Source organism: Acomys russatus, chromosome X (genome assembly GCF_903995435.1).
Source record: "Acomys russatus chromosome X, mAcoRus1.1, whole genome shotgun sequence".
Lineage (NCBI taxonomy): Eukaryota > Metazoa > Chordata > Mammalia > Rodentia > Muridae > Acomys > Acomys russatus.
In genome coordinates, this window is record NC_067169.1 from 46,314,840 (window position 1) to 46,339,017 (window position 24,178).

The window sequence follows — 24,178 nt, forward strand, 5'->3', positions numbered from 1 at the left end:
GGTGATAATAGGAAAGAGGACTTCAACCAAACACTGGGCTAGTTTCATTAGAGTAAACCTGGCTGTCATTAGATAACACTCTAGGACTTCCTAAGTAGGACAAGAAAGAGGCAGTCTCTGTTGCCATAAAATGGGCTTAGCTTTTGCCTCTTTGTTCCTCTAGTTTGTACCTCTTTATTCTCAAGGTCTTCTCTTAGTTATCAAAGACTTTGAAAGTTGTATCTATCAAGCCTCACTCCATGAGACACTGCTTGAATAACCAAGAACTAGAATATATATAACCCAGAGACTTAGGGTAAAACCAAATACTACTAGTCTAAAAAAAACAATAAAATGACTCCTAATGATATTCTGCTATACTCATATAGTGCTGCCTTATTCAGTCTCCATTAAATCACGCCTCTTAGAGCTCATAGAACACTAAAGAAGAGGAGCCAGAAAGAGTGTAGGAGCCAGAGGGATGGAGGACACCAGGAGAACAAGGCCTTCCAAATCAACTGAGTACAGTCATATAAGCTCACAGAGACTGAAGCAGCAAGCATGGGGCCCACACAGATATGTATCTGGTCTTCTCTGTATATATTATAGCTTCCAGTTAGTACTTTCATGGGACTCCTAGATGTGAAAATGAGTCGATCTCTGATTCTTATGCCTTCTCTTCAGGCGCTTTCATTTTTCTGTTGGCTTGCCTTGTCCAATTCCAATATGATGGTTTCGTTTTATCCTATTATATTTTATTTTGTTATGCTTTTTTGTTATCTCTTAGAAGCCTGTTCTTAAATGCGATACAGAAAGGGAGTAGATCTGGAGAGAAGGGCAGGTGGGAAAGAACTGGGAGGAGTAGAGGAAAGGGAAATTATATTCAGAATATATAATTGAAAAAAATCTATGGTTAATAAAAGGGAAAAAGAAAAAGATATTCCCTTCATCTTTCACCAAAAAAAAAATATAGAAATGGCAAGAAATATGTCTCAAAGCGAGAGAAAGGGGTCTAATAAATTAGGGAAAGGAGTCTGACATGCATTTTTGGAGGTTTTTTTTCTATCTGGGGATGTTTGGTTTATAAACCCCATGGCAGAGATAGCTTAGTCCTCTTTACTCTAAGGACAATGCCCTTATATTCATTCCTACTAGTACGGGTAATCATAGTGTTTTGTTGTTTGTTCCCTCCTTGCTTCTTATGTCAGTGGTCAGATATGAAGGGATTTATACAAATAGCAGGTAGTTATGATGATGATGATGTCTTGCCAGGTTAGGTCAAAGGCCACAGTGAGCCCTAATAATTCTATAATGAAGATTCTTGGTTCCTAGTTAAATGTCTTTCATTTGGATTTTATTTGGGATAGGAGAAGGAGCCACGTATTCATATGCTGCCATGATCCCCATTGGTCAGCTTAACAAAGAAGTTGGTGTTTTCATTGGGAAAGGGGAGTAGTTTCCTAAACTCCCCATATGAAGATCCGTAGTAAATGTGTAAGGGAGAAAGTATATCTGAGCAATGAATAAAAACAATTCAAAAAAGTTCTGCAGGCTTAAAAAGAAAAACAGAGCAAAGAGGAGGAAATGGAACCAAGTTATTAAGTAGAAGGGTGACTGGTGGTGGAGAATCCAGAATTGAGCAATAGCTTGTGTGAGCACAAAGGAATGGTCATCTCGTGCTGAGTTTAGAGAAGATGAGAGGAATCTTTGAATATGTTTTAAAATTATTATTTGTGATCTAATCACAGAGTGTGGCTATGATGAAGCGAGAACTCTTGACTAGAGTAGGTTCAAAGGTCAAATTTTGTTACCAAGGAAAATATATATTACAATCCTTTTTGAGACTCTGAGGACCAAACTGATTAATCTTTGATAATGCTTCCCAGTAGTCAGTCAAAGAGGACCTATTATACCAAATGGGTCCCTTAGGGCATCAGACCTCCCCTGTTATCAGGAGTGCCTTATTATTGGCTTTCCTGAGCAAAAAGATGTTATCAACCTGTAGAGATAAAACCAGATTTCACTGTGAAGGGAAACCAGACCAGTTGGTCAAGTCAGACACACTGCAAAGGGGGAACTTTACAAACTAAAAGTAATATAAGAGGGAGGAAGGACTCACCATGAAAAAAAAATAGTTGCTATCAGGGAGAAAATATGGAAATACTGCCATTCACATGCTGTGTGCTTTCCCACTCTGAGGAGTAGTGTTTCCAGTGAGGGAAAGGGACTGGAAAGGAAAGATAGAGTTCTCACCATTTATATACATTCACTTCAGACAAACTGATGCCACCAACCACGCTACAAGAAAGAATAATAGGGTCTTGCCCTGGGAGACTATAGCAAGTAGCCCTACTTTTTCTTTTGCCTCCAGCTTGTATAACTGTATAGTCTTGGCTAGAGTCCATCAGTTAGAAACAAGAAGTAAGCTCTTCACAGGGAGTGAAAGGAACATCTTAGTTTGTATAGAGGAGCAATGACAGACCAGACTTTGTATCTTTACTATCTGCACCCCCACCCCGCGCCAAGTTACTTTTCACATTCAGTCTGGTTATATTTGGCTGTAACAAGAAACCTTTGACTGTACATATTTGATCTGAATGTATTGGCAATGATGTTTGTTTCTGCACATTATTTGTCTGTTTAAATGGCATCTATTCTTTGATTTTCCTTATCTATACAGACTAGCATACCCTACGACCCAACCTTGTCTCTGTTTACTTCCTGTTGTTTTGTTTTCCTTTAAAGAAATCTTCATACTCTGATGGATGACATATATGGCAGCAGTACATTACAATTTGCATTCCAGAAAGTGTGCTGGGAGGAATAAGATTCGGCCTTCATTTACCATGATGTAACTTTTATGTGCTAGGTATCAAAGACTTTGTTTCTGCCCGTTTTCTTTCCTATTGTGTTATAACACTGAAAAGCTTGTCTCTGACTGATACTCAGAATGAAAGAACTACAATGTCACAGTGTAAATACGTAGGATCTGAATCTGTATGTGTAGGAGATAATGCGTTCCGGACAGGAAGACCTCAAAGAAAATAGAAATTTGGATAAATGTATCCACTTTCCAGCAGAGTGAGCCTCTGTTTGGCTCAAGCAATTAGGTGTAATAAGTTTTACTATTTAAAAAAACTGAAATGGTTCTAGTCAAAAAGCTAGAAAAGTTATAGGGTAAAGGCATAGTTGAACACAGTATTCTACACTGACCTATTTGTTTTATATTCTTCTGAATAAGTCACTATTTTATTCTTAACGACTAAATCAGAGTTTTAATTAGACTTGAACTCAGATATGAATGATAGGTCTTAGTACATGCTCAAACCACTATAAGACAACATAAGTTCTAAGGTTTGGGAGTACAAAGGACAGCTGCTAGCTAGCTCCCTTCTCTCATGATATATGCTTTAAGAGAACATTTGTCTACACAGTACAATAATCTATCCCCAAGGCTTATAGGCCTGGTACAGACTTTTCATTTAGCCTATGGCCTAATATCATATAACAATTCAATTCATGGCTCATGACAGGACATAGATATATTTTTTTATTGTCTAAAACAGGAAGATTTTTGTTTTGCCCACTTCTAGTTTCCCAAACTAGCAATCTCTCAAATTTGAAAGAGACAGTCAGAATTAGGGTTACCCTTTTTCTAGTTTTTACAATATAAAATACCCTAATATTGTACAAGAAATGTGTAAAGTCTATGTCTGGCCTAGAAATCTGTGAAGGTTGGTACATATATAATTTTTCAGAGACATAATGTAAATTCTGTCAGAAATTGAGACTTCTGCCTTCTTTGTTCAATCCCTATGACTGTGGTCATGCTAACTCCAGTATTAGGAACAATAAATGGTAACAGCAATTAGCATTTAAAAGGTTCCCTATAACAAATTCAGAATCAAATCCACCTTGATTAAAGTTGCCCATTCCCTACAGAATCAGCTAAGTAGGGCACATAGGGGCTCACAGAGACTGAAGAGATAATCAGGAGGCCTGTATGGGTCTGAGCTAGGTCCTCTGCATATACATTATGGTGTTGCTAGCTGGATGTTCTTGTGGGACTCCTAACAGTGGGAGCAGGGGCTGTCTCTGACTCTTTTCCCTGCTTTTGGGACCCTTTTCTTCCTACTCAGTTGCTTTGTCCAGCCTTGGTATGAGGAGAGGTACCCAGTCTTTTTAAAAATATATTTTATTAATTTATTCATATTACAATTCAATTGTTATCCTATCTTTTGCATCCCCCCATTCCTCCCTCCCTTCCATTTTCCCCTTATTCCCCTCCCCTATGACTGTGACTGAGGGGGACCTCCTCCCCCTGTATATGCTCATAGGGTATCAAGTCTCTTCTTGGTAGCCTGCTATCCTTCCTCTGAGTGCCACCAGGCCTCCCCATCCAGGAGACGTGGTCAAATATGGGGCACCAGAGTTCCTGTGAAAGTCAGTCCCCACTCTCCACTCAACTGTGGAGAATGTCCTGTCCATTGGGTAGATCTGGGTAGGGGTTCGAAGTTTACTGCATTATTGTCCTTGGCTGGTGCCATAGTTTGAGCAGAACCTCTGGATCCAGATCTGCCCATCATAATGTAAATTCAAGTGACACCACATGCTGGTGAGAATGTGGAGAGAGAGGTACCTAGTCTTATTGTAGCTTGTTATACCATGTTAGGTTGATATCCCTGGGAGGCCTGATATTTTCTGAAGGGCAATGGAGGAGTGGATCTGGGAGAGAGGGGAAGTGGGGGGAGAGGCTGGGAGGAGTGGAGGGAGGGGAAACTTTGATTGGGATTTAATGTATGACAGGTGAATAAAAATTATAAAAATATAAAGTTGGCCATTCATATTCACATCATTAGAAAACCCAAAAGTCACTACTATTATTGGTTATACTTTTATTTGTATATAATTTATTTTTAGTAAATATATAAAACATGAGCACCAAATACATGACAGTGATTGCCTCTGCAGAAGAGGTGGTGTGGTAGTTGAAAGTAAATTTATTAGCCATTAACACTGATTAATTGCAATACAAATGTGCATTTAAAGCAAACATGACACTATTGATATTTGCTAATTTGGAGTGGAGGTAAACAAATGTTTTTCACATTCTTCATAATTTCTTATATTTTGCCTTATTTTTCTAGTAAATAAAAAATACAAAGATATTTTATCTTTGTATTATACAAATATATTATATAAATATAATGATAACAATACTATTATCATTATAGCTGATGATTTTAATTACATTTTCTGAACTGGGCAAATCTAGTTCACATTAAATACACAAGAACATTAAGCACATGAAAAATACAATCATAAAGCTTTATAATATAAACAACTTTCAACTTTTTTGTAAGTGACATGGAATATATATTCTGTAAATGACAGGAAAATATATATTCTGTATTAACAAAAAGTCTGAAAAAGCCAATTGCCACTGGGAAAATATCAAGAAACTCACTAATGATCTATAGTCATCTGTGTTCCCAGGGCTCCAATGTTTTCCAGCTGAGTCCCAGCTAAATTTCTAAGGACATTTCTAATGCTATTTCACCTAGTCATTTTTAAGCTAGCAGAACTTTAATACCAAAGCTTCATAGAGACAGCATATGAAAGAAAAAAAAAAAAAAGACAAAACCTGCTGTCTTAATTCAATTAAAAATACAGCCCAGCGTGGTGGTGCACGCCTTTAATCCCAGCACTTGGGAGGCAGAGCCAGGCAGATCACTGTGAGTCCAAGGCCAGCCTGATCTACAAAGTGAGTCCAAGACAGCGAAGGCTACACAGAGAAACTCTGTCTCAAAAAGCAAAACAAAACAAAAACAAAAACAAAACAACAACAACAACAACAACAAAAACCCCAAAGACTAATCTAAAACCTGTAACTTCACTTTGGAATGCAAATCCAATTCTAAATGCATTATTGGTAAATAAAATGCAGCAAAGTAAGAAATAAGTACTTTACTATAACCAAACAGGATTTATTCCAGAAATACAAGCTTGGTTCAATACTAAATACCTAGCTTTCTAATAAATCATTGTCAACAAAGTAAAGGAAAAATATAAATTTAATAATGGATATTGAAAAGACATTGATAAAAATCCAAGCGATATTTCTAATAGTAATACTATATAAAAACAAGAAGAAATTTCTAAACATATGAATAACTACTTACTAACAATCAGCAACAAAGTTAAACAGGAAACAATAGTCATTTCATAAAAATTAGAAATAGCACAGGCATGTCTGCCATCATTATTACATAACACTGCTCTGGAGAATCCACCTAACGTAATACTAATAAGTATAAGCATTAAAAGAAATAAAATTATCTGTATTTATATACAAAATGATTGTATATATCAAGAAAATCCAAAAGTTTCTAATTTAAAATCCAATGCAGACTATAGGATTAAATAAACTCATTGGATAAAAGATAAAAATATAAAATCTGAAGATTTCCTGTATTGATAAAAATAAAAAGCTACATAACAGGAGAAAAAATATTCAACTTATTACAAAATTTGATAACTGCAAAAATAAATTCCATTTGATGTGAATGACCTATATTAAGAACGTCATGGCAAAAAGATAAAAATATCTCAATGATGTACCAAAATTCTTGTGTGTTAAGAATATCACTATTAAATTTATTTGTATATAAGAATACAAAAAATTAGCCAGGCACAGTGGCGCACACCTGTAATCACAGAATGCAGGAACGGCAGAGGCAGGGGGATCTCTGTGAGTTTGAGGTCTACAAAGCCAGTCCAGAACAATTAGGGCTGTTACACAGAGAAACCCTGTCTTGAAAAGACAAATCCAAAAAAATTGATGCAATTCTAATAGGTATCAGACCCTTTTCAAAAATATCAATAAAAATTCATTGGGTTTTCTTGCGAAAGGATGAATATAGAGGATAAATTATAATTAAAAACAAAAACAAAAACAAATATCTATTGAAAGGGAATTTGTTATCTCAGTTGCTGAAACTTATGGTCAGGAACTATGTTTAAAGTTAATTTTCACTCAGAAATTTAAAACAGAGTGATCTTTTAAAAATACTAATTTCTACAATTGAATATGTAATTCAAAACATTTGGAGTTGAATCTCTATGCATTACTGTAGGCAAAAAAATGAATTTCAAATTGATAAAAATTTAAATATAATAAAGTCTATAAAAAAGTAAGAAAGTGAATACCAGTATGACTTAACTTGGGGATATGTCTCTGAAAAAGATAAGAAAACAAAAATTTATAAAAAGGCATAGACATTTAAAAATTATTTAAGTTTTTAAAATTGTAAAGTGAACAATATTATCAATAAAGTCAAAAGTGATGACATAATGTAAAATTCATTAACACATGAAATACAAAAGATTAAATGCATTCTCATTGTATATATTCTTACAACTTTATATATAAAATGTCAATTGAATAGATTAAAGAACAAAGGATAGGAATTAGCAAATCACAAAAGAGAAATATTCCAAGTAAGAAAAAAAATCTCACTGAGTCAGGCAAACATCAAATAAAGTGATTGAGAAAAAAAAAAACTATGGATTTTTTTTTACCTGTCAGTATTTCAAACGTTAAAGACCAGTGGATGGCAACCTTGCAATATTTCTTAAAACTAAATACACGCCTACATAACACTTCTATAGAAATAAGCACCTTAACAAAATAAAACAACATTATGAGTAAAACGGGTGAATAAATGACTACCAGTAACAGAATGGATACTTTTGGCACATCTTTATGCACTGTGTACACAGTTGGGAGAGGAAATGTGAGAGTAAAGGACAGAGAGTGACTATTGATCAGAAAGTATATCAACTGGTTGGTTAGTTTTACTAAAGCTACATCGAACTTTCTGTTTGAGAGCAGGAAATCATCCTAAGTGCCAAGTTCTTAAAACAGTTATCTGTAAATACAAAAAGAAGGGGAAGGGAGTAAAAGACATGTTACACAGTTTATCTACTTTTGAATTGTTTCAGTGGATCCAAACACTTTTCGTTTTCTTCCTCTTAGCAACCAATCTAAATTTTCAACTACAAAACAAATAAACAGCGAAATTACCAACATAAACAGAGGTCAAAACTGGGAAATAGTCAATGTGGAGGCACAATAAGATTTATCCACTGTTCTGAACTTTTGACATCAAAATTGTTCTCAAAACACATCACTTTGAGAAACTATTTTACCCCTAATAGTTCCACAAGTTTTGCAAAGAGTACTATAAACTTAGGGAGTTTTCACCAAACCATAGACATAGATGTGAATATCATCATCAAACTTAATGAAGTAGACAGATGGCTTGGCCACCACCTGATGGATAAAAATGCCAGTTCTCTTGGATCCGTCGTCTTTGGCGTGTTCCACCTGCTTGCCCACAAGGCTGTCGAGCACCTCCCCAGGCTCCTGCTCCGCTGCAGGGAAATAGTAGTTGGAATCTGGAATAATACGCAGGTCACCATCTTTGTAGTCATCCAGCAGGGTGTACATATAGAGGACCGGATCTTTCTCGTAGGTGATGTAAAACCAAGTATCCATTATGGGGGCTCGCGCCAACACCATGCCCTTCCACTCATCTTTCTTACCGTGCTCACCTTCGAACACATGTCCGACTGCCTTCCCAACCAGGGAATCTGCCAGGCGAGAATCGATGCGAGGAGAAGGAACTCTTTCAGGAAGAATTTCCAGAGCTAAAACTCTCTTGTCTCTGTGCAGTTCTAGTCCGTACACACTGTCTTTGCCGTCATATTTAATTATGTACAGAGTGGGCTTCACGGAAACCTGCTCGAGCACAGTACCCTTCCATTGCTCCACTGGCTCATTGCCTTCTTTCCAGCCGTGTTGAATGCGGCAGCCCACGATGTTCCTGTGAGTGAGGAAAGTGGGCTTACGCCGCTGTTTCTTGTGAGTGTGCCTTTTCTTCATCAGGTAAGCGGACACACCATCTACCCCAGTCGGAGGCACAGTCGGAGGAGACATGGCTCAAGGCTTAGGTGGCCAAAGCAAAGCTGCCTTTGGCTTAACGAGCTGACAAATAGTCGACACAGTCCAATTTTTTGCGATCTGAGAGACTATGTCCGTCCTCTCTTTAGATTTTTGTCAGAAACGAGCTAACTGGCTGGGAACTGAGACAGAGAGTTCCTCTCACTAGAGCTTTCTCCTCTTTCTGGGAGGGGAGATCGCAACAGTGATGGCTAGAGGGAGATGGCGGGCTCCCGGGTTCGTTCAGTCCGCGCCTGGCGCCTTCCCTGACTCCCAAGCCCAAGTCCCAGCCAGAATCCACCACTTACTGTTGTAGTCAATGCTGCTGCGGTTGCAGAACGGCAACTGAGAAGAAGACGACAGTAAACGTAGACAAGCGACAACAGGGATGGTTGCAGCAACGAAGAAAGTGCAGGCAGCCGCACGTCTCCCAGCAGTTTGCGCGGCCTGGTCTTGGCAGCGCTTGTCAGCTCGGCCAATCTGCGGAACCGGGATTTTTGTTGCTTAGGGAATCCTCCTCCTCTGAGCCCGCCCTCTCCTTTCCTCCACCCCTCCCGCTTCCGTCCTGCCTTCCGCTCCTGGAGCAGCCACTCTGACACAGGCACTCTCCTTTACTCTTGAGCCTCCGCCCCCCTCCCGCGCCCCTTTTCACTCCCACTAGAGCCAGACAGTACAGCTCCCCCCTCCCCTGCTGCCTGTCTGCTGCCCAACTGCATACTTCACTGGGCCTCCATCTGCTTTCTATCTTCCAGGAATTCCTCACAAGTGAAAAAGAAGAGAAAAAGAAAAAGAAAGGAAGACAAAAAAGTACGCAGGGTGGGAGAAATTTATAAACAAACTTACATTTTTGTTTATCTTTAGGGGATTGGGAACTGGAGTGGAGAAAGGCCCTGCACAGTCCACCATGTTAACTTAAACTTCCCTTCATATGTTCTACCTGATCATTCGTCATAATGATTTTTAATATGTTTTTTAATAAGGGAAATATGCTGGTATTTGCTTTTCTAAAACTCAGTGAAATAAAAAATAAAACTAACTTTAGTCTTAGAAAATAGGCAAACACCAAACTGTTTATTAAGCTGATTTCTCTCTTATTAATATATCTGTTCTATAATCTTACACATTTGAGAACATATTCTATATATTTCTAGCTTACTTTGTCAGTTATATTGAGTATTTTCTGTAGTTATTAAGTACTCTGGAAATACAATTTGTTTTTATTTGTTTTTCGAGGCAGGGTTTTTTTTTGTGTAGCCCTGGTTGTCTTGGAACTTGCGCTACCTATCTGGCTGGCCTCGAACTCAGAGATCTGCCTGCCTCTGCCTCCTCTGTGCTGGGATTAAAGGCATTGTGGAAACAGAATTTTTAATGGTTCCATACATGAACATAAAACACAGCTCTGATCTTAAAATAAATAAAAATAGTTTATTCTGGAGTCAAATAGAGTGACCAAGACCCAGGACCACAACTTTAGGTTATCCCAAATCCTGTGCTCCAACGTGGCCACAGTTTCATGGAGTTTTTGTTGTTGTTTGTTTATTATGATCCTGTGTGTGCTTCGTGAGTATGTGTTGGGTGGGGGTGAGGTGGAGACCCTACCATGTGCACAAGTGGAAATCAGAAGATAACATTGTGTAGTCACTTCTCTCCTTCCGCATTTCCTTGAAGTCCAAGATTGAACCCAGGTCCACAGGCTTAGGCCCCAAGTACCTTGTAAACTAAGCCTCTTACCCAAGTGACCTCATGACATTTTTATAGCAACAAAACAAAGAGAACTATAAATCAAGAAACCTTTAAAATGCATTGGTGGAAGCCTTGGGTAGGCCTGTGACCAGCAAACTGGGAAAGCTCCTGCTGTAGGCTACAGATGCTATCTGATGGCACTCCCAGCCTTGGGGGTCAGTGAAAGCTGAGGATCTGCGCACACATTCCAAAAGAACTTACCTAATAGCCGGAAGAGCCTTAGGTCACACACCAGGGAGGTGAACAATACACAGCCATTTGGGGTGGGGGGGAGGTTTAAGACAATGCAAGTCTGGAACTGCAACAGCTGAACCCGCCTCCATTATACTCAAGACTTAATCAGTTAATAAGCCACGCAGCAACAATGTTCAATGTATCAGGGCTTTTCCCCCTGAGAACTTCAGTTAACACCGTTTATTTTTTAGCAGTCCTTCAGTGGCTCAGCATTTATCTTAAATGGTCTAAAGCAGAAAAGTAAAGAATACAGCTCTCTTTTCTCATATATGGATTGATTGAACTCTTTATTTTTTTTTCTCCCAGAACCCCAAAAGTTGGAGTGGTGGTTCAATTAATGCTTTTCATATATTATATTTGATCATACTTTCCCCCACCCAGTCTCTCCCATATCCTTCCTACTTACCCACTATTCTGCTCTCTGTCTCTGTCTCTCTGTGTGTCTCTGTCTCTGTCTCTCTGTCTCTGTCTCTCTCTGTCTCTCTCTGTCTCTCTGTCTCTGTCTCTGTCTCTCTCTCCCTAAAGAATCAAAACAAACAAACAAAAACCAATAGGCACCCCCCCAAAAAATCACACACACAAAACATAGAGTCTATTTTATGTTGGCCTGACCTGAAGTATGGTTTATATACCCAGTGACACTCTACTGAAGAAAATTGGTTTTCCCTTTCCAAGAAGATACCAATTGCAAGTAGCTTCTTGGTTAGGGGTGGGATTTAGTGTCTATCTGTCCTTCTATGGGTTGAGATTGTGTCCGGTCTAAATGTGAAGAGGTCTTGTGTGTGTTGTCTCAGTTGTGTGAATTCATATGTGTATCTATCAATCCTGTTGTGCCTTGAAGACACAGTTTCCTTGGAGCTATCCGCCACACCTGGCTGTTACAGTTTTTCCCACCATCTCTTCCTCATAGGCTCCTGAGCCTTGAGGGGAGGGTTTAATGAAAACATCCCACTTAGGACTTAGTGCTCTAAAGTCTCTCACTTCCTGCACATTGTCCAGTTGTGGGTCTCTGTGTTAATTACTATCTACTGCAATAAAAAATAATCATCTCTGATGAGGGTTAAATGATGTATTCACCTCTGGGTGCATCGCTATGTTCCTTCAGCAGACTAATAATACTGAGTTTTACCCTAGGGCCCATGACTTATCCAGTCTCAGGTTCTTGTCTGCTTTAGCAGTGTCTGTCATGGGCTTCCTCTCATGGAATGGCCCTGAAATACAATTAAAAGGTGGTTGATTACCTCCATAATATTTGTACTGCTACTGTACCAGAATGACTTGCAGGAAAGTCGCTGTTACAGGTCTCAGGGTTTGTAGCTAGGTGGTATACTATCTCTAATAGCATGCAAACTATCTTCCAGCACCGTGGATGCTAGTCAGGAGGCTTTTAGTTGGGCACCAGTTTGAGTTTTCCATGTTCAGTAACATAAGTAAGTGTTATTCTCAGCAATAGGGCCTTACTGTAAGGTTATGGAGAGAAATTAATAGCCTTAGTATTAGTATGTGATGTTTAGATTGGGGGGGGGGGGTTCTATGGGATCTCTTTAGCCCATGACTCAACAAACTGTAATTCATTCCTGGTACTGGAGCCTTTACTTGGTAGCATAATATGTTTATTTGGCGCGTTTTCTCTGCCATAATATGGCGACTCCATTTAAATTCCTTTCATATATGTACATAGTTTAGGGAAGCTTCTATAGGACTAGATTTTCATAAGGTTTCTCAAAACCCTTTACTGTTAGTTGTCCCTCCACATATTCCTTTACCCTAGTTTCCCATCCTCCTGCCCATTTAATCCTCCTATTCTAGTTTTAACTTTATACCTTTAGACACTGTATTCTTCCTTGGAAGACATCCTCCTTCCCTTTTGTTCCTTACTTGCAACCTAAACTCTATGGCTATTTTAAATGAAATGCACATCTAAAGCATAATGGCTAACATCCAGTCATATGAGAAAATATGTATTATTTGTAGTTTAGGATCTGAGTTACTTCACTCAGGATGACTGTCTCTAGGTCTACCAATTTATCTGCACATTTTTGTTTTTCTAAATGTCCTTTTTAAAATTATTTATTTATTTTTGTTTCATGTGCTTTGGAGTTTTGCACGAATGAGGGTGTTGGGTCCCCTGGAACTGGAGTTACAGACAGTTGTGAGTTGCCATGTGGGTGCTGAGAATTGAACCCTAGTCCTCTGGAAGAGCAGGCAGTGCTCCTAACAGCTGAACCATCTCTCCAGCCCCATTCTGTTCCCTGACTAATAAATCCTCTCAGATGTATAATTGGTAAAGATTGGGGGTATTATTTTTCCTTTTTTCATTAGAGCTTTCAAGTGTGCAATTAAATTATTAATACAAGATTTCTCCAGGTTTATTTATTTATTTTTATTTTTTAAAATATATTTTATTAATTTATTCATATTACATCTCAATTGTTATCCCATCCCTTGTATCCTCCCATTCCTCCCTCCTTCCCATTTTCCCCTTACTCCCCTGCCCTATGACTGTGACTGAGGGGGATTACCTTCCCCTGTATATGCTCATAAGGTATCAAGTCTCTTCTTGGTAGCCTGCTATCCTTCCTCTGAGTGCCACCAGTCCTCCCCATCCAGGAGATGCGATCAAATATGGGGCACCAGAGTTCGTGTGAAAGTCATACCCCACTCTCCACTCAACTGTGGAGAATGTCCTGTCCATTGGCTAAATCTGGGCCGGAGTTTGAAGTTTACAGCATGGATAGTCCTTGGCTGGTGCCATAATTTGAGCATGACCCCTGGGCCCAGATCTGCCCATCATAATGTTCTTCTTCTAGGTTTCTAGGACCCTCTGGATCATTCTACTTTGCTATTCTCCCATACTTCTCTCATCTAGAGTCCCAATAGGATGTCCTCCCCTCTGACCCTCTTTCCTGGTGTGTGAAGATTTTCATGGGATATATCCCTTGGGCTAGTGTCCAGATATAAGTGAGCATATATCATTTGACTCTTTCTGTTTCTGGGTTAACTCACTCATTATGATCATTTGTAGCTCAATCTATTTGTCCACAAATTTCAGGAATTCCTTGATTTTAATAGCTGAGTAGTATTCCATAGTGTAAATGTATCACAGTTTCTTTACCCATTCTTCTACTGAGGGACACTTAGGCTGTTTCCAGGTTCTGGCTATTATGAATAAAGCTGCTATGAACATGGTTGAGCAAAGTTTCTTGTTGTGTGCTGGAGCATCTTCTGGGTATATTCCAAGGAGTGGAATAGCTGGGTCTTGAGGAAGTCCTATTCCCATTTTTCTGAGACAGCACCAGATAGATTTCCAAAGTGGCTGTACTAGTTTGAGTTCCCACCAGCAATGAAAGAGTGTTCCTCTCTCTCCTCATCCTTGCCATCATGTGCTGTCATTTGAATTTTTGATCTTAGCCATTCTTGTGGGTGTAAGATGGAATCTCAGAGTTGTTTTGATTTGCATTTCCCTGATGACTAAGGAGGTTGAGCATTTCTTTAAGTGTTTCTCAGCCATTTGATATTCCTCTGTTGAGAATTCTCTGTTTAGTTCTGAGCCCCATTTCTCAATTGGGTTATTTGGTTTGGTGGTGTTTAATTTCTTGAGTTCTTTATATATTTTGGATATTAGACCTTTGTTAGATGTAGGGTTGGTGATGATCTTTTCCCAGTCTGTAGGCTGTCGCTTTGTTCTGTTGACTATGTCTCCTGCCTTACAGTAGCTTCTTAACCTCATGAGGTCCCATTTATTAATTGTTGACCTTAAGGCCTGGGCTGTTGGTGTTCTGTTCAGGAAGTTGTGTCCTGTGCCAATGTGTTCCAGACTCTTCCCCACTTTTTCTTCTAAGTGACTTAGTGTCTCTGGTTTTATGTTGAGGTCTTTGATCCACTTGGATTTGAGTTTTGTGCATGGTGACAAATATGGGTCCAATTGCATTTTTTTACACGTAGACATCCAGTTAGACCAGCACCATTTGTTGAAGATGCTATCCTTTTTCTATTGAATAGATTTGGCTTCTTTGTCAAGAATCAAGTGACCATATGTGTGTGGATTCGTATCTGGGTCTTCAATTCTATTCCACTGATTCACCAGCCTATTGCTGTGCCAGTACCATGCTGCTTTAATTACTGTTGCTTTATAGTATAGCTTGAGATCGGGTATGGAGATTCCTCTGGAGGATCTTTTATTGTACAAGATTGTTTTAGCTATTCTGGGTTTTTTGTTTTTCCATATAAAGTTCAGAATTGAACTTTCAATGCCTTTAAAAAATGTGTTAGGATTTTGATAGGGATTGCTTTTAATCTGTAAATTGCTTTTGGTAAGATGGCCATTTTTACTATGTTAATTCTCTGATCCATCAGCAAGGAAGATCATTCCATCTTCTGATGTCATCTTCAATCTCCTTCTTCAGAGTTTTGAAATTTTTTTCAAACAAGTCCTTCGCTTGCTTGGTTAGAGTAACTCCTAAATATTTTATATTGCTTGTGGGTAATGTGAAGGGTGTGGTTTTCCTAATTTCTTCCTCTGCATGCTTGTCGTTTGTATATAGGAAGGCTACTGATTTTTTGAGTTAATTTTGTATCCAGCCAATTTGCTGAAGGTGTTTATCAGCTGTAGTAGTTCTCTGGTGGAATTTTGGGGGTCACTTATATACACTATCACATCATCTGCAAATAGGGATAATTTGACTTTCTCCTTTCCCATTTGGATCTCCTTGATCTCCTTTTGTTGTTTTACTGCTCTGGCCAGAACTTCCAGTACTATATTGAAGAGATATGGAGAGAGTGGACAGCCTTGCCTTGTCCCTGATTTTAGCGGAATTTCCTTAAGTATCTCATCATTTAATTTGATTTTGGCTTGCTGTATATCGCCTTTATTATGTTGAGGTATGTGCCTTGTATCCCTGATCTCTCCAAAACTTTAAACATGAATGGGTGTTGGATTTTATCAAATGTTTTCTCTGCATCTAAGGAGATGATCATGTGTTTTTTTTTTTTTTTATTTTCAGTTTGTTTATATGGTGGATTACATTGATGGATTTCCATATATTAAACCATCCCTGCATGCCTGGAATGAAGCCTACCTGGTCATGGTGAATGGTATCTTTGATATATTCTTGTATTTGTTTTGCAAGTATTTTATTGAGTATTTTTGCATCAATGTTCATAAGAGAAATTGGTCTGAAATTCTCTTTCTTTGTTGGGTCTTTGTGAAGTTTAGGTATCAATGTGACTATGGCCTTATAGAACGAATTTGGTAATGTTTCATCCATTTCTGTCTTTTGGAGTAGCTTGTAGAGTATCAGTATCAGCACATCCTTGAAGGTCTGGTAGAATTCTGCACTGAAACCATATGGCCCTGGGCTTTTTTTGGTTGGGAGACTATCAATGATTGCTTCTATTTCTGTAGGGGAAATGGGACTATTTAGCTTGTTTATCTGTTCTTCACTCAACTTTGGCAAGTCTCCAGGTTCTTTTTAAAATGTAGGCACCTAGTGCTATGACCTTGTCTCTTAAAACCGCCTTTATTAATTCTCATAGGTGTGAATGTATTGTGTTTTCATTTTCACTAAGTTATAAACAGTTCTTAAATTCTTGACTTCTGTCATGACTCAATTTTCATTAAGTATCAAGTTGTTTGGATTCCATGAATTTGTCAACATTCTGCAGTTTCTATTGTTGATTCCAAGCTTTAATCCATGGTGGTCAGATAGGATATAGAGTTTTATTTCACTTTTATTATATCTGTGGTGACACACTTTGTTTCCTAATATGTGGTCAATTCTGGAAAAAGTTCCATGAGAATAAGATACATTATTTAGTGTTCTGATGGAATGTCTGTCTGGTCCATTTATTTAATTATGTTGTTCATCTCCAGCATTTCTGTTTTTTTTTTTTTCTGGGTGACATGTCTTTTGGAGAGAAGTAGGATATTGCAGTCACCCACTATCAGTGTGTTAGGGTCAATATGTCATTTTAGCTGTAGTAGTGTTTCTTTTTTATGAACTTGGTTGCCATTGTGTTTGGGAAATAAGTGTTTAGAACTGTAAAATTCTCTTGATGAGTCTTTGACTTTAAGGAACATGTAGTGTCCTTCCTTATCTCTTCGTATGAGTTTTGGTTTGAAGCCTATTTTGTCAGATATTAAAATAACTATGTTAGCTTGCTTCTTGGGTTCATTTTCTCTGAATACCTTTATTCATCTAGTTACCCTAAGCACACAGCTGTCCTTGATGGTGAATTGCATTTCTTGGATGCAGCACAAAAATAAATCCTATTTTCTAATATTATCTGTTAGTCTACATCTTTTTACTGGGGAAGTGATACCATTAATATTAAGAGTTATCAGTGAGCAGTGTTTATTAGGTCCTGATATTTTGTTGTGGTACTGTGGGTTTCCCCCCTCCTCTTTTAATTAAATATTTTGTGATCGCTTATTCCTTTTGCCCTCCTATCCTTATTTCCAGACTAATGGTTTCCTTCTAGTCCCTTTAATGGATCTGGCTTGGTTGACAGAAATTGATTAAATTTGCTCTTATTGTGAAATTTTTCCTTTCTTGGTTGATTGTGATTAATAGTTTAGTTGGGTATAGTAGTCTGGTCTAACATCTGTGATCTCTTAGAATGTGTAGAACATCCTTTCAGGCCCTTCTGCCTTTCAGAGTCTCCACTGAAAATCAAGTGTTATTCTAATAAACCTACCCTTATGTGTGACTTGGTCTTTTCTCCTCACAGCTTTTAATATCTTATCTTTATTTAGTACATTTAGTGTTTTGAGTATTATGTGTCATGGGAAAATTCCTTTCTGGTCCTGCTTATTTGGTGTTCTGTATGCCTCTTGTACCTTGATAATTATCTCTTTATTTAGAATGAAGAATATTTGTCCTACAAATTTTTAAAAGACACTTTCTGTATCTTTGGCCTTGGTTTCTTCTCCTTTCCCTATACATAGTATTGATACATTTGTCCTAGCTCTTCTGGATGTTTTGTGCCTAGATTATTTTTTATTTAAAATTTTCATTGATTGAGCTATCCATTTCATTTTTCTTGTCTGCAAGACTTAGAATTTTCTCTTCCATGTCTTTTAATCTGCTGGCAAGGCTTACCTCTGAGGGTTTTGCTTGGGATCCTAAAGTTTTCATGTGTATTTTTATTTCAGTTTGCATTTTCTTTAGTGATTCTATTTATTTGTTAAATTCAATTTTTATGTCTTGAATTGTTTTCATTATTTCATTCAACTATTTGTATTTTTACAGTCTTTATTAAGGCATTTATTCCTATCCTTGTTAAGGTTCTTAAACATGTTCATAATTGCTCTTCTTGATTTGTGTTAAATTATTTTCCTCAGGGCCCGTTACAATAAGGTTGTTGGCTTTGGGAAGAAACATTTTGTTTTGGTTGTTCATGTTTGTGGTTTCTTGCATCTGAGTTATGATATTTGAAGTGTATATATTTGGTCTTATCTGAGTTAGGTGGGTGTTCCATTCTTTGATTGATATTGCCTATTCTGAGTCCTAGCCAAGTGTAGTGGCTGTGGGGTTCCCTGATAGGCAGTTGTTCTGCTGGGTAGTGGGGCGGGGGTTATTTACAAAGGAATGGAAATGAGAAAGCATCAAAGTCTGGAAGGGGGAGATGGGAAGAATTGTGTGGGAGCCCTATCTGTTCCCAGAAGCTTAGTCCCAATATGGATGAAGGTGGGCTGGAAAGAGAGGCTCCTGTGAACAGGCTGCATCAAGACTAAAAGTAAGTCTTGCTAGACCGGAATGGAGGACAGTAAGCAGATAAAAGTTGCCTACCTGATTCCCAGCCTACTGCAGGTGCTGTGGGTCCCTGGTAGAGAGATGTTCTACGGGTAGGTGGGAGTCACAAAGGATTGGAGATGGACTTGAAGGGATGCTGAAAGATGCAGCAGAAGAGAACTGAAGAGACCCTTGGCCTTCATCAACAGGCTGAGTTCCAAGAGGATGGAGGTAGGCTAAAAGGAGGCTGAACTTCTCTAAACTATGTTTTTAAGGAATATCACAGCAAACTTCCTGCTCCTCAGGATTTACAATCATCCCGCCCCCTCTTCCAATATTATTCTTGAGCTTTAGTTACAGTTGGGGCTGGACACCACAGGACCACTTGTCTCTTCATTTTGATCTGTTGTTGTTTTCCCTAACGTTCTCTGTCTGTTGTAAAGAGACATTTTTTTGAGGGGTGAGACCTATATTTACCTGCCAGTACAAATATTTGGAATGTAGTTTGGGATTATGTTGGTTTAGTAAAGCGGTGGTTGTAGGTAGGTTCTTCTCTAAGATCCATAATCTCACTATCCCTGGGTAGTTGTCTAGGTTTCCAGTCCCAGGTATTATTTTTCTTTTGTTCAGTGAACCTTAAGTCCAATTAGAAAGCTCTTGGTTACCACCAGAGTGTGCATGCCATAATTATACCCTTAGGGTTATTGTAGCATGCTGGGCAATACTATGGTTTGTAGGTGTCATAGATAAGTAGGACTGTGAGTTGCTTCTTTCCCTGAGAAGCTTGCATGGTATCTTCTGGTACCATGAAACTAGTCCTCAGGGAGGAGGCTTTCGGGTGAGATCTAGCTCGTATTCTCTGAGTTCTGTACCCAAAGTACATTGTGCCTTTAACAATGGGAACTTACCTTTAACCTCTAAAAGACAACCAAGGGCAATAGCAAAAGACTATAATGTTTGGGAAGTCTCTTGGCCAGCACTGACTAGGAACCTAAAGGGGGGCCTTTTCATGACTACTTTTGGGAGTTCTGTTACTCTGTTGTTTTTGAGGGGAAGATTATCAGCCAAGATGGGAAAATTTCCTTTAAACTATAAATGTATATGTATATACAGACTTATATGTGTTATATGAAATAGATAATATATTTCTTTATGATTCTCAGACATCTTACCCTCCTTATTCCTTCTCTTTCATTCTTTATCTCCTTATTGCCTCACTAATATTGTCCTCCCACCTTTTTCTACATTTTCTTCTTCAAATCATGTGTAATCTTTAATTTTTAACTGTTTCCCCTCCACTACTGATGCTTTTAAATTCTTTCTTCCTTTCTTCCTTTCTTTTCTTTCTTTTTGTGCTTACTTCACATTTTATTCTCACATCTAAAATTTTGAAGCAAGGAACCACAAATGAGGATGAACATGTGATGTTTGTCTTTCTATCTATGCTATTTCTATAAATATAATCTAGTCCAACCCATTTACCTTCACAGTTCATGATTTCATTTTTCTCTACATTTGAATAGTATTCTGTGGTGTATGTGTACCACATTTAATTATCCATTTGTCATTAGAAAGACATTTAGATTGTTTCTGTTTCCTAGCTACTGTAAATGAGTAGAGCATCAGTAAACATGGCTAAGCAAAGCATATGTGGAGTAGGATGACCTTTGGCCATCTTTTTGAAGATTCTCCACATTGATTTGCAGAGTGGTTGGACCAGTTTGCAGACTCATCAACAATGAATGAGGGTTGACTTTCCCCCACATCCTCTCCAGTATTTGTTCTCTTCTTCTGTTCCCTTCTCCTCCCACGTCCTTCTCTCCCCTGCTCCTCCCCCTTCCCTCCCTCCTTTCCTTTTTTTCTTGATTGTTACCATTATGACTGGAGTAAGATGAAATCTCAAAGTTCTGGTGATTTATATTTCCTTAATTGCTAGGTATAATGAACACTTTTTAAGATATTCCTTAGCCATTATTTTTTATTTCTTCTTTTGAGAATTCTCTGTTTGGATCAAATAGCATCATTTGCTTTTTGACTGTTTTTACAGTTCTTTAATACCTAGAATATTAAACCTCTGTGTGATGTATCTCTGGTCAAAATTCTCTCCTATTCTGTTGGCTTTATATTTACTCAGTTGATTGTTTTGTTGGTTGTGCAGATACTTTTTAGTTTTATGAAGTCCCATTTGTCATTTTCAGCCTCAATTCCTAGGGAAATGTGATTCTATTCAAAAGGTCTTTCAAACACCTATATCCTGTAGGGTACTGACAATATTTTCTTCTAACAGTTTCAGTGTTTCCTGCTTCACATTTAGGTCTTTGATCCACTTGAAGTTAGTTTTTTTTAAAGATAATTTATTTATTCATTCACTTTACATCCTAATAGTATCACTTCCCTCCTCTCCTCCAGGTCCCACCCTCCCTTCTTCTTTCTCCTACCACCCTCCCTCCCCTCAGAAAAGGGGACCCAGCCACCAACCCAACCCAGCACATCAAGCCACATCAGGACTGAGCACGTCTGCTTCCCCTGTAGCCAGGCAAGGCAGCCCTACCGGCGGGAAGTGATCAAAAAGCAGGCAACAGAGTCCATGGCAGAGACAGCCTCTGCTCCCCTTACCAGAGGACCCACATGAAGACCAAGCTGCCCATCAGCTACATCGATGTAGGGACCTAGGTCCAGTCCAGGTATGGTCCTTGGTTGGTGCTTCAGTCTCCATAAGCCCCTCTGGGCCCTGGTTAGTTGGCTCTGTTGGTCTTCTTGTGGAGTTCCTATCTCCTCCAGGTCCTTCTATCCTTCCCCTACTCTTCCACAAGGCTCCGCGCTCTCTGCCCAAACTTTGGTTGTGAGTCTCACCATCTGTTTCCATCTGTTGCTGGGTGGAGACTCTCAGAGGACAACTATGGTAGGCTCTAATCTGCTGGAGTTAGTTTTCATGCAAAGTGTAAGGTGATAGATACAAATCTAATTTTATTCTTCTACATGTGGATATATACTTTTCCATCACCATATATTGGAAATAATGTTTTTATATCTTCTTAAAATAGTAGATGTCTGTTTGTTATAGACACTCACATTCAAGTCTTTGATTTTGTTCTACTGTTTTATATACACGTCTGTTTTTATGCCAGTACCATATTCTTTTTATTACTATGCTGCTGCAATAATATTGAGATCTGGAATGATAACCTTTCTAGCATTGTTCATTTTGCTTAGGATTATTTTGAGTATGTGGTGTATTCTGTGATTCCATATGTGCTTTAGAATAGATTTTTCTATTTCTGTGAAAAATGAGATGAGGATTTTAATTGGTATTGTACTGAATCTGTGGATAGCTTTTGATAGAATGATCCTTTTTTTTTTTTTTTTTTTTGACAATACTAATTATACCAGCCCATAAGCATGGAGAATCTTTTCTGTTTCTAGGTCTTTCTTCATCTTTTTCTTTAGATATTTAATTTTTTTGTAGATGTCTTTCCCTTTCTTATTTATGTTTATTCCTAAAGATTTTATTTCTTTTCAAGCAATTGTGAATGTGAGTATGCTAATAATTTCTGCATGTTTGTTGGGGGCCTATAGAAAAGATATTGATTTCACAAGTTGATTCTGTATTCAGGCATATTGTTGAAAGTTTTCATTGTTTCTAGAAGTTTTCTGGTAAAGTTTTAGTATCTTTAATGTTTAATATTATATCATCTGCAAAAACAGATAGATTGACTTTTTCCATATATGTACCTAATTAATTTTCTTTTCTAGGTTTATTGCTCCAGCTAGTCCTTTGATCACAAAATAAAAAAAGAAGTGGGAATAGTGGACAGCCCCACCTCATTCCTGATTTCAGTGGATTGCTTCAAGTGTTTCTCCATTGAGTATGATGTTGGCTATGGGTCTGCCTTTATTATGTTGAAGGATGGTTCTTCCAGTCTAGGAATTTTTGTTTTGTTTTTTGAAACAGGTTTCTCTCTGTAGACTTGGCTGTCCTGGACTTGATTTGTAGACCAGGCTGGCCTTGAACTCACAGAGATCTGCCTGCTTCTACCTTCCAAGTGCTGGATTAAAGACATGCGCTACCACAACCCAGACTCTCTAGGACTTTTATAATAGAGGCATGTTTGGTTTTTATCAAAATTTTGTTTTTCCTGCATCTATTGAAGTGTGTGTGTGTGTGTGTGTGTGTGTGTTTACTTACAGTCCAATTATGTGATTTATTACATCTATTGACTTGCATGTGTTCAACCATGCCCATATCTCAGGAATAAAGCCAACTTGGTCGTGGTGGGTAATCTTTGTTATATATGTATTAATCTTCATTTTGTGAGTTGAGCATTTTCGAAACTATGTTCATGAAGGATACTAACATTTAGTTTCTCTTTTTTGAATGTTCTTATATGGATTTAAAAATAGAATGATGTTGGTGTCATAAAAGGAGTTCGAGAGTTCTTCTATTTCTTTTTTTTTCTTTTTTTTTAATATTTTTATTTAATTTTAATTTATGTGCATCGGTGTGAGATCTTGGGGTTACAGACAGTTGTGAGCTGCCGTGTGGGTGCTGGGAATTGAACCCGGGACCTTTGGAAGAGCAGACAGTGCTCTTAACCACTGAGCCATCTCTCCAGCTCTTCTATTTCTTTTTACTTTTGCTTTTATAGATTAAAAAGATTATCTGTAGATTTTCTTTGTAATATTTCTGCTATAAATCCATCTGAATCTGAAATTTTTTTTAGTTGGAAGCCTTTTATTGTTGTTTCAATTTCCTAATTTGTTAGGAGTCTGTTTGGGCTGTGGATCTTTTCTTGGTTCACTTTTGGTGGTTTGGCTGACTCTAGATATTTCTCCATTTCCTTTAGATTTTCCAACTTAATGAACTACAGACTTTTAAAGTATCTCATTATAATACTCTGAAGTTCTTTGTTTTCTGTTGTAATGTTTCCCTTTTAGTTACTAATTGTGTTCACTTTATCCTCTCTTTTTCCTTCCAGTTAGTTGGTCTAAGGGTTTGTTGATCTTATGTATTCAGAGAACCAGTTTTTAGATACATTGACTTGTATTGTTTTCTTTGTTTCTATTTCATTAATTTATGCTCTGGTTTTTGTTATTTCTTGCCATCAGCTGTGTTTAGGTTTAGTTTGTTTTTGTTTTCTTTTTAATGTAGACACTAAGAGTTGTAATTTCACTTGGCTTTCAGTGTTTTCCAAAGGTTTTGTTGTATTGTCTTTTCATTTTCATTTAGTTCCAGGACATTTTTTATTTCTTTCTTAACTTCTTTGTTGACACATACATCATTGAGCAATGAGTTGTTTAATCTTCCTGAGTTTCTGTACTTACTAGAAATGTGTTTACTGTTGATTTTTAATTTTATTGTATATGGTGAGATAGGATACATGGCATTATCCCAATCTTCCTGAATTTGTGAAAATTGTTTTGTGTTGCAGAATATTGCCTATTTTAGAGAGGCTTCCATGGGATACTGAGTAGAATATGGATTCTT

General features: G+C 37.9%; 2 protein-coding genes across 3 annotated transcripts in view; one reads left to right on the forward strand and one right to left on the reverse strand.

Annotated features, from left to right (window-relative positions):
* Klhl15 (kelch like family member 15) overlaps nucleotides 1-24,178 on the forward strand; it is a 932,444-nt gene that overhangs the window by 700,280 nt on the left and 207,986 nt on the right. The window lies entirely within an intron of this gene.
* On the reverse strand, nucleotides 7,931-9,483 carry Spin4 (spindlin family member 4). Its single transcript, XM_051142443.1, has one exon. It carries the CDS (start codon nucleotides 8,978-8,980, stop codon nucleotides 8,231-8,233), a length of 750 nt encoding a protein of 249 aa, XP_050998400.1. The 5' UTR covers nucleotides 8,981-9,483; the 3' UTR covers nucleotides 7,931-8,230.

Coding starts and splice junctions, on each gene's coding strand:
- Spin4 (XM_051142443.1), bottom strand. CDS start 8,980: ATGTCTCCTCCGACTGTGCCTCCGACTGGGGTAGATGGTGTGTCCGCT.